Source organism: Fonticula alba (genome assembly GCF_000388065.1).
Source record: "Fonticula alba strain ATCC 38817 unplaced genomic scaffold supercont2.2, whole genome shotgun sequence".
Taxonomy (NCBI): Eukaryota; order Rotosphaerida; family Fonticulaceae; genus Fonticula; species Fonticula alba.
In genome coordinates, this window is record NW_009242972.1 from 484,854 (window position 1) to 495,782 (window position 10,929).

At 66.5% G+C, this 10,929-nt stretch overlaps 1 protein-coding gene across 1 annotated transcript in view; it reads right to left on the bottom strand.

Moving 5' to 3' along the window:
* H696_01129 (hypothetical protein) overlaps positions 1 to 10,582 on the bottom strand; it is a gene marked incomplete at its 3' end in the record, with an annotated part of 16,422 nt that extends 5,840 nt beyond the window's left edge. Inside the window, exons 1-9 of the mRNA XM_009495009.1 lie at positions 10,006 to 10,582; positions 9,779 to 9,878; positions 9,429 to 9,544; positions 9,127 to 9,315; positions 8,877 to 9,015; positions 8,599 to 8,721; positions 8,113 to 8,466; positions 2,323 to 7,964; positions 281 to 2,044 (exon numbers count right to left, since the gene is read on the bottom strand). Of these exons, the coding sequence (XP_009493284.1) occupies positions 281 to 2,044; positions 2,323 to 7,964; positions 8,113 to 8,466; positions 8,599 to 8,721; positions 8,877 to 9,015; positions 9,127 to 9,315; positions 9,429 to 9,544; positions 9,779 to 9,878; positions 10,006 to 10,452 (8,874 nt within the window). The 5' untranslated portion in view covers positions 10,453 to 10,582. The remainder of the gene's footprint in view (positions 1 to 280; positions 2,045 to 2,322; positions 7,965 to 8,112; positions 8,467 to 8,598; positions 8,722 to 8,876; positions 9,016 to 9,126; positions 9,316 to 9,428; positions 9,545 to 9,778; positions 9,879 to 10,005) is intronic.
* Between the last annotated feature and the right edge of the window lie 347 nt (positions 10,583 to 10,929).

Consider the following 10,929-nt stretch of genomic DNA (forward strand, 5'->3'; position numbering starts at 1 on the left):
CAGCGCACACACAGCGCACACACAGCGCACACACAGCGCACACACAGCGCACACACAGCGCACACACAGCGCACACACACACACACACACACACACACACACACACACACACACACACACACACACACGCAGCGCGCGCACACACAGCGCACACACGCAGCACACACAGCGCGCGCGCGCAGCACACACACAGCCATCGCCCGGAGGCGAATGCCGATGGCGCGGAGGGACGGGCAGAAAAGGGGGTCAAGAAAGGAAGGACGCCTTCCTCCGAGCGCACCTTGATCGGGAAGAGGGCCGACTCGAAGGCAAAGAAGGGCAGAACATCCATCGGGGCCTCATGACTCTTGTTATCGAGCATGGTGTTGAAGAGCGACGTGAAGAACTGGGTGATCAGTCGCTTGTTCTGCTTGCGGTACAGGCGGGCCACCGGCATCGGGAAGGGTCCGAGCGTGGCCACGGTCGGAGTTGACGGGCCCGACGGCGCCGGGGCCGGGGCAAGAGCCGGGCTCGGCACCGGAGCCGGGGTGGCTGCTGCCACGGGCGCGGCCAGGGGAACCTCGTCGTCTCCAGCGGCGGTCAGGGACACGGGCGTGCTCGGGCCAGGCGAATGCCGGCCCACCGGGGTGTCGGGAGACTCGAGCCCCGGCAGGACAGCCTCCCCCTCGGCGCCCGGCGACTGAACCGGCATCGGAGACAGGGGCTCCGAAGTGGCGGCAACAGCCGCGGCGGCGGCGCTGGCAGCAGCGGCGGCGGTAGCCGCCGCCGACCCCTGAGACCGACGGAAGATGGACAGCGGCCGAGGGGGCCGAGTGGCCGATTCGCGCCGAGAAGCGGCGGCGGCGGCCGCGGCCGCCGCGGCCGCCGCAGCAACAGCAGCACCTGCGGCCGGGCCATTGCCCTGCACTCGCAGCGGGATCTCCGAAGCCACGCGAGTCAACAGGCCATCCGTCGAGCAGATGTTGTCCAGCACGAAGCGACACAGGTAGATCCACTGGGTGTCGTTGTACTGCTGCATATACCCGGACAGGGTGAACAGCAGCAGGACCCGCTGGATGAAGGCAATGTGCAGCAGAGAAAGGCCCCCGGCTCGTTGGCCGGAGAGCGTCAGCAGCTCGCCCCGACACACGGCCGCTTGGTGCCGAGCCAGCGACGCAAACAGATGCTCCATGGCCTCCAGACCATCATGCTGGAAGAGGAAGAGACAAATCTGCGACAGCAACAGCACCAGCAAGTCCTCCACCTGGATGGCCATGAAGGACAGTGGCAGGGCGGCCGGCGGGGCCTCCATCATGTTGGCCAAGTCCGCGTGCCACTGGTGCGCGGTGCCGGTGCTGGCCGGCGCCGTGCGACTCGTGCGGCTCGAAGCCGGCGTCGAGCGCGGCCCCGGAGAAGCACCACTCACCGGGGACGCCGGTCCCGAGGTTTCGGCCTGAACCGGTGGCAGAGTGTCCACCGGCGACTCGACCGACAGTCGGGGGAGCTCGGTCGAGGCGGGCTCCTCCAGGAGGAACTCCTCCTGAGAGCCGGCCCCGGCCAGGGCATCCGAAGGCGGGGCATTGACATGGACCAAGTCCTCCAGGGGGAAGGGCGGCGCTGTGGGATCGACCGAAGTGAGTGGCAGCAGGCCCGAGGTCGAGGGGTTGGGCGGCGGAATCGAGGGCACATGCGGCGCCATGGCCATCGGCGGGACATCCGAATCGAAGGCCGCCGAGCACCGGGCCGGCGACGCGAGGAAGTCGCAAATGCGGGTGTACACCGCCGGCTGGGAGATCACCCGCAGCATGGAGTTCACAGCCGGACTATAGGGGTCTACACTGTCCGAGCGCTTGCGATGGGCAAAGAAGAAGACCATGATGCTGTTGATCACCTCATACCACAGGCAATTGGCGGCGGACGCCGCATTGCGAGGGAGCCACGCATGGCGTGGCGGCCAGGGCCCGGTATCGACATCGTCGCCGGTGGCTCCCGGCCCGGGAGCCGGGCGATCCGACGCGATGGTTACTGACTCCAGCAGATCCAGCACGGGGATCACAAAGTTGGCCTACATGTGTGAGTGAGTGAGTGTGTGAGTGTGTGTTTGTGAGTGTGTGTGTGAGTGAGTGAGTGAGTGAGCGAGTGAGTGAGTGAGTGAGTGAGTGGGTGAGTGTGTATGCGTGTTTGCATATATGCATGTATGCATATATGTGTGTGTTTGCGTATATGCATGTTTGCGTATATGCATGTTTGCGTATATGCGCGTTTGCGTGTGTGTGTGTGTGTGTCAGGAAAAGGGATGAAAGCATGTCTTCGAGAATGGAGGCAGGGGTAGACTGAACGCACGGCAATCGAGGCAGCATCCGGCAACTCCGGCATTCGGGCATCCGGGATGCTGTTGATCGGCTCATGACGCATCATGCGCAGGAGCGTGTCAAAGAGCTGATATGAGGAGGCTCGATAGCTGCGAAGCTGATGCCCAAGCGACGCAAACCCATCCGAATGGAGCAGATACCGAAGCACCGGCTCGGCCACAAAGTGGTCCTTCACATCGGCCCAGGAAACGGCGCCCGACCCCAGGGGATTGCCCTCGGCGAAGGCAGCACCGCCGGCCGCCCCGGCGGAAGAGACACCGGCACCGGCGCCGACAGTGGCTCCCCCGGCGCCGGAGGCTCCGCCGCCGGTTCGGCCCCCGCTGACGGGCGACCGGATGCCCGAGGAAAAGTGGATGTAAAGGTCCAAGATTTGCAGGAAGGCAATGCGCGTGTACAGCAGCGGGTGATCGATCATGGTGATGACATTGTCCACGGTCAGATGGAACATCAGCTGGTCGATGGCCGGTTGGCCATGCTTCAGCATCAGCTTCAGCACCGTGCTCAGGACCAACTCGCGCGCGGTTGACGGCTCCGATGGGGCGATCAGCAGCTGGTCCAGCGCGCCAATGCCAGCAGCATCGCCAGCCCCGGCCCCGAGCCCAATCCCAGGGCCGAGGCTGGGCGACCCGCCGATCGAGGACTTGACCGAGTCCTGGTGCGAGACAATCAAATACTCGGCGATGGCGTGGATGCCACTGGTGGTGATCTGGAAATTCAGGAAGCACGACAGGAGGTTGACGGTCTCGGTCAAGATCGGCAAGTTCTGGCTCCACGGACTGTCGCCCGGCGGCTCGGCAGCCGGCCCGGCGGTCGAGCCAGAGGGGGCGCCGGGATTCAGCGGAGACTCGCCGGATTCCAGGCCGTCTGGGGTGTCGATCTGCGAGCCTTCCACCACGCCCGGGCCACCGGCCGGAATGGTCACCACGACACTGGCGCCCGGGGCATCGGTCGGGCTGACAAAGGGAACCTCACTGCGTGCGTCGCAAATTTGAATCAGATCCAGCACCAGATCCAGCAGACCGGCCGCACTGAGCTGGTCCCAATTGGCCAGCGAAATGCTGTGCGCATAGGCCGTGGTGGCTGGCTGACTGGCCTCCGGGCTGATGTTGCAAGGGAAGGTCACAAGCTGGCGGATCTTGGCCAGGAGGCGCTCGCGCACGGTCACCCGCGCCCGGGACCAAATCCGCCAGTCCAGCAGCAGCAAGCGCGCCGGCTCGGGATCGGTGATGGCCAGGAAGAAGACATCCGGGAAGGCCTCCTGCGAAATGAGCGTGCAGCAGATCAGCAGCACCAACTGCAGCAGCGAGTCGTCCAGGGTCTCGGCCGGCAGGATGTCCCGCAGCAGGGAGGCCACCAACTCGAAGCCACGCAGGTCGGCGAAGCTCCGCGCCGCAATCGGATGCGCCCGAAGGACACTCCCCAGGAGGGCCAGGCAGCTGCGGAAGGCATGCGGCGCATGCGGACACCCGCCTGCCGCCCGAGTGGCAATCCGGCCGGCCATGTAAAGGATGGCATCCACCCCGCCAACGCCCATCAGCGTTTCGGCCAGGCTGGACACATGGACCACGGTCACATCGCCGGTGATGGTGCCGGACCGGTTAAGCAGCAAGGTCCGCGCGGTTGCCGAGCTTGGGGCCCGGCCGGCCAGCGGTGCCGCCCCCGGGCCGGGCATGTCGCCGCCGGTGGTAGATGCACCGGACCCGGCCAGCGGGATGGCCTGCTGCAGACGATGATCCCGCGCGTGGTAGAAGAAAGACAATCGCGCAGCAAGGTCCACCTGGCCATAGAGAACGGCCAAGTCCCGCAACGAATGCATGGATGATAGATCCAGCCCGGTGGTGGCAGCCGGCCCCGGCCCGGAGCCAGCCCCGGCGTCGGAGCCTCCCCCGAGCGAGTGCCGGTGGATGGAACCCGCCGGGATGGTGCCCGGGGACCCGATCGACACGCTGCTCGTGCGTGCCAGCCAGTTGAGCAGCACCTCGCTGGCGAATGCCGGGTGCGGCAATTGCGTCCGACCCAAGTCCGACAGGTCACCCGAATAGCTGGGCCCCAGGGAGTACAGCACAAAGGCGGCCGCCTCGCTGATCGCCTCATCGAAGGCATACATGCTGGCCAGATCAAAGGCACAGGGGAGGCTGCCATCCACGCGGCGATTGAAGAGCAGCACATTCGGCGGGGCCAGCAGCTGGGCATCCGTGTGCTCCGACCCGAAGAGGGTATACCGCGGTGCGGGGGCGGCGGCGGCGGCGGCCGCGGCCGCGGCCGCTGTGCCGGCCACACTGGCCGGCCCATCGCTCGGCTGCTCGCCAGGTCCCGATACCGGGGCCACCAACACCCGGACTCCATTAACCCACACATCCGGGTGCCAGGACGCCTCGGACCCGGCCTCGATGCTGAAGACCACATGGTACCAAACATCATTCTGGAAGCCGGCCGGCGCGGAGAACCGGAAAACCACCGTCGGGCCGAGGGCAGCGGCCAGTGGGACGGCAGCGCCGGCGGGACCAGCGCCGGCCAGGCCGCCCGGCGGCGTGGTGGCCAGGGCAACGTCCATCCCCTGGCGATGGAGCGACGTCGACACCAGGACAGCCTCGCCCGGATCGGCGGGCCCCCCCCCGGTGGCCGCCGGCCAGCAGGACACCTGGAACAGGGAAAGCACACTGCCGGAGTTCAATTGATCGGCCGTCGGACCGGTGAGTCGGAACCAAATGCCGAAGGCCAGCCCGGCCCCGGGCCCCAGGGGAGGCCAGGTGATTTGCCGGGTCAGGGGGAAGCGCAACGTCGGATGCACCTCCTCCAGCCGGTGGAAGGCCGTATGGAACCGGGGCTCCGGCGGCCAGCTGCTCAATTGCCCGGGGCGCGTGCCGCAAATGGCCAGCAGTGGTTCCAGCGTGGCCGGCGCAAAGTCCGACCGGTGTGCCAGGTCCAGAGCCAGGCGCAGCTCGGCCGGCCGCAAACGATGCCGAGTGATCCGTCCCACCAGGTCCACGATGCGGCGCTGCACCAGCAGCGCGGCCACCGACCCCGGCAGACCACTTGGCATGAGGAACACCGGCTGGAAGGATGTCAAGAGGACCCCCACCAGGCCGTAGTCCGACAGAAGCAGGCGATTGCGGATGTGCGCCCGGGCCAGCACGGCCACCTGATCCAACACGCAAACCACCAGCAGCTTGGTGCACACGAAGCGGCTGCTGCTCAGAGCCAATGGATCGCTCTTCCGACCGGATGCCGGCAGACAATTGCCGACATAGAGGCTCGACAGGATTTGCACCACCGAGCCCACCAGCTCCGGCAGTTCCAGCAGGACCGCCCGCGTGGCGGCCAGGCTCGACTCGGCGCCGGGATTGCTGGCCGAATGGCCGGCCGATCGGGCCCGAGCTGCGGAGCTGTTGCCAGCACCCCCGGGCCCGGTCCCGCCCAGGGCCAGCCGGGCACTCATGTGCAGCGACGGCGACAGGGCCAGGGTGTAGGGCTCGAGGAAGTCCGCAAAGAGCCCGGCCGGACAGCCAGCCAGTGGGCTGGTCAGCACATGGCGAATGGCCGCCTGGAGACCGGCCGAGGCGGCTGCCGAATTGGCCGCCGCCTCGGCATCGCCAGGCCCATCGCCAGCCCGAAGGAGGTCCACCACATTGAACCGGAAGTCGCCGATGGCGATGTCAGCCTCCTCCGCGGTGTCGGAGGGAGAGCCCGCGGTCGGGCCAGCAGCCGGGGCATCGGTCCCATCGAGGAGATCCAGCCGCCGGACGGCTTCCAAAGCACCCGACGCCCGGCGAGGGAAGTATCGCGCCACCAGGGTCTCCGCCATGACCCCATACCGGATGAGCATGTGGGCCCTGGCACCGGGCCGGTTGGCCGCCATGCAGGCATCACCCAGGGCCAGGCATTCCTCCAAACCACGGAGGCCGACAAACAGATCCAACATCCAGTGCAGGGGCATGGGGAAGAGCCCGGCCGGGGCGGTGGCCGCCTGCCGCTGGAGGTAGAAGCGGAACCCGGCCCGGACAATGGGCGATCCCTCGACACACGGGCCAAAGTACCCGACCAGGCGCTCGGCCGAGCGCGACATGCGCGAATATACCTGCAGGCGAAGGCGAGCCGGCAGGGACAGCCGGTGTGCCAGTGACCGAGCCAACCGCCGGCCAGAGGACATGGCGATCAACTCGTCGGCCTCCGGGTCAAAGCCATCGGCCGGCCGACCCCCGCCTGCCGCCTGGCTGTGCGCATCAGCCGGAGTATCCAGGAAGGGCCAGCGTTGGCGCACGGCCATGTCCATCAGTGCCTCGACCACATCCAGCACGCGCTCCGGCTCGATCAGATGGCACACGGCCGCCAGCGAATCGGTGAAGGCCGCCGCCCGGCCCGAATGGCGGATGTCCTCCCGGTAGAGCGAGGCCGCCGCTGGTGACAGGTCCGAGCTGGCCTTCAAATTTTCCGACAACATGTAGAGCACATGAATGAGCAGGTCCACCACATCCCCGGGGACCGTCGTGCCGGGCGACCGGTCGGCACCGGGGCCGCCCTCGGCAACTGGGGCATACTCAGCGCGCAGAGCCACAGCCATGTGATTGACAAAGGCAAAGGCAAAGTCAAAGCCAAAGTTGTGGAAGAAGAAGGCCTTGGCTCGCTCATTGACCACGGCGATGCGCGTCAGTGACCGGCAGACGGCCGTGCGCAGGCTCAAGGCCCGTGGATGCAGCCACCCGTCCACCACCAGGGCCGGCGGCTGGACGGGCTCCAAGTGCGTGACGACCTCGCCCGGCGCGCGCAAGTCCGGCGACGGGGCACCCGCAGGGTGCCGGTCCGGCGACAAGCCGCGCTCGGTCTCAGCCACCGGGGCCCGGCTTGGCTCCGTGCAGAACATAATCCGAATGAGCCCGGCCACCAGCAGGCAGTCCGAGTCGGAGCTTCGCGATGCCTGGTGCTCAATCAGACACAGCAGGTGCGGCATGCACTCACGCGACACGGTCACCTCGGCCGAGTCCGTCGTCGACCCGGCCAGATGCAGGAGATCCAGCAGGCCGACGATGCTGGCCCGATGCCCGGACAGATCCAGGGTCCCATGCAGCAGCCGCAGCAGGGTCAGCACCTGGAGCACCTCACTCACCAGCTCCGCCCACAGGGAGGAGCTGAGATCCTGGGCCAGGCGCTGAACGGCCGCCGGGTCGGCTCCGGCCCCGGCCAGGGCGGCCCCAACATGCCGGCGAATGAGAGACCGATTGGCCAGGAACCCGACATGCAGCTGGGTCCGCGCATCGGCCAGGGGGGTGGCCCCGCCCGGGCCCGGGGCGCTGGCCGAAGGCTCGGACAGCGACGTGCCAAGGGACTGCGGCTCGAGGGCGGCATTGTGCAAAACCGCCAGGAAGTTCTCCACGACGGCCGGATGGCCGGAGGTGGCGGCCGCATCCTGGAGGCCAGCCGCAAAGGGATCCGCGAAGGAGGCCGGCGGAGTGGCCAGCACATTTGAAAGGAGGGCCGCCAGCAGGGCCGCCGGAACCGTCTGATTGATGGGCTGCCCGATGAGCGAGTAGAACATGTGGTGATTGTCGGCCAGGCACTGGCGCAAGATGCGCAGAGCCAGCAGGGCGGTGGCGGGGGCGAAGGCCGGCGAGTTGACTTTCGAGACCACACAGCAGGGCGCAAGGCAGGGAGGGGAGGGGAGGGGAGGGGGGGGGGGGAGGGGGGGCAGGAAGATCAGTAAGCCGGGGCAACCTTCGCCAAGAGGCCCAGGGGGTCAGACAGCGGGGGCAAGGGGGAAACACACTGTCAAAGAGGGCGCAGAATGGCGCAAAAGCCCAGTGGGGCTGGGTCACCATGGAGTTCTCGGATTGCGAGATGGCCAAACGAATGGCCTTCTCCTGGACCTCCAGGTCCAGCAGGGCCACCCCATCGAAGAGCATGGACACGATGTACTCCGGCGGCAGGACATTCAGGCTGAAGTTGCTCTGGCGAGATGCACTGGCCAGCAGGGCCAGGATGGGCAGCTGGATGCATGTGTGGGCCGCCTGCTTGAAAACCGAGAAGATGCACCGAATTGGGAGCAGGGCATTGACAGCACTTTCCCCCTGATGAGAGGGCGATGCGCCGATGGGCTCGCCCGATCGGGAGTGTCCGGGGTCTGGTCGAGGAGGGGGAGAAGGAGGAGGAAGGGGGAAGACATGCAGCAGCAAAGGTCAGGATCTCGGCGAAAAAAGGAAGCGAGAGCGAGAGGGAGGGAGGGGGAACCGCAGGAGTCACTGTGCAGGCGCACCCTGATCGAAGAAGGTGAGCGCCACACGGTACAGCTTCCAAAGTTGATCGACAAGGATGATGGGAGAGGTGAGCTCCTCTTGACGCTCCAGGCGACCGCACAGCGAGACAATCGCATGCCAGCCTGAGGGGGGAGGGGGGGGAAGTGAGCACCGAAAGGGGAGAGAGAGAGAGAGAGAGAGGGGGGGGGGGCCGAGGCCGCGAAGTGTGGAGTTAGTCAAGCGGCGTGGCAGTTGGCCGGGGAGAAAAAAAAAGAGGGCGACGGTGCGAGCCACACACCGTTGCTTGTTGTCATTTCGCGGAAGGAGGACGGCGAGATGGCGGACGAGCTAAGCACGATGTCCGTCAACAGCATGGCGATGATCGTCAAGAGCCGGGTGGTCCCGGCATCAGGGGATCGATCCAGGAAGAACATCACCTGCCGATAGGCGGGGGGGGGGGGGGGGAGACAAGGCAAGGAGCGTCAAGATGGGCATGTGAGCCTTGCACCAGGGCCAAGCAGCAAACGTGCGAGAGGGATGGGCCGAACCTTGGCCAGGCGGCTGCTGATGCGAACCGAGGAGATCAGCTCGCCGGCAAACATCTCCGACAGGATTGTGGAGGAGATCGACCGCAGGAGGGCCAGAGCCAGGATCTTGGTGTCCGCCGAGAAGGCAAAGCCTGCTGGCAGCGGAACACCCCAGATGAAGGGGTCCGTGGTGGCCGACGAGTCGGACGCCTGTAATGGGACAAAGGGCAGCAGGGCAAAAGGAGGTCCAGGACGGTCAGCGGAGCAAGAGGCACGAGGGTGATGTGGTCAAATGCGCCCCGCGCGGACAGAGGAGCACGCACGCCATCCTGGAGGATAAATACCACCAGCTCGATGAGCTGATCGTAGGCCTGAACCAGGCGACAGGACACCAGATTCCTGAAGGTGAGCAAGATTTTGGCCATCGCAGCGGTAGCTTCTGCGAGGGTGTGCGGACCATGGGGAAGTGTCAGTGAAAGAGCAAGAAGATGGACAGAAGGAGGAAGAGGGAGCAACGGGGGGAACGGGAGACGGAGGGTGCGCCGCTCAGCGGGTCCGGCGATGAGGGATAGGCAGATGCAGCAGCAGCAGCGAGAGAGAGAGAGAGAGGGAGAGAGAGGGAGAGAGAGAGAGAGGGAGAGAGAGGGAGAGAGAGAAAGAGAGCTCAACGCACCATCAGCCCGGGCGGGGGCATTTGCGAAGAGGAATTTGAAGAGGAAGTGCAAAGTCGAGTAGATCCCCGGCGGAAGGGAGGCAGCATGAGCAACAGACGCCTGGGAGATGGACATCAGGTGAGGAATAGGCCGGGCCAGAGGAGCGGCAGCGAGGGGCAACAGGAAAATGGAGAGAGGGAGAGAGAGAGAGAGAGGGAGGGAGAATGACGGCCTCCGGCTCACACACCGAGTGCGAAAGGAGGGCAATTGCTGCAAGCAGCTGGGCACCGTCCCAGTGAGTGAAGGGATTAGCCGGGTTATGCAGGTCGACCGGGGGCGCGGCCCCGAGGAGGAAGCCCAGGAGCTTGAGCTGGCCATCGGAGCGCAAATCGCACGTCGACCCCATGGCGCCAGGCGCAGGCGGCACCATCGGCGACTGGTCTTCCGCCAACAGGCGGATGGTGGCCGCCAAAAGGGCCAAGCATGCCTGCTCCAACAAGAACCCGCCCGAGGGAAGCAACAGCAGGAGGCTGTCCTTTGTCAGGAGATCCTCAACCGGGAGCAGGTCAAACACGCTCGCCAGGCCGTCCCCTGGCGGAAGTCCAGCCAGGCATGCTCGCAAGACCGACCGGTGTGCTTGACCGACCGCCTGCAGTGGGCCCGGCTCGGTCCCGTGCGCGGGCCGGGTGGTCATCGCCACCAGTGGCTCACAGGGAGAAGAGGGAGGAGGAAGGGAGGCGGCTGGCGAGGGGCAGAAGGCCAAGGAGAAGGTGACGGACGCGGGCCCGGGCGGAATGGGCAGGGGGCCGGAGGGCGGGGGAAAAAGCGGGCCCAGGGGCAAGGGCGATGGGAGGGCCGGCGAGGGGCAGGGGGGCGAGGGGAGGCAAGAAGGAGGAGAAGCGGAGGGGAGGGGGGGGGGGGGGGGGGAGATGCGTGGAGAGCCTGCTTCTCTGCCCCCACCCGGCGGGCCGCAGCATGTCGGCACTTGAGAAAAACAAACAACTCCGCCGATGGATGCATCATGTGACACAATTCGTTACAATTTAAACCCACGCCCTGCGGCCCGGCCCCGCCGTGTCCCTTGTCCATCTGCCAGGGAATACCGCAGGAGGTGGCAGGTGAGAGAGAGGGGGGGGGTGATGGTCGGAGCCGCGCCCGGGGGGGCCGGCGG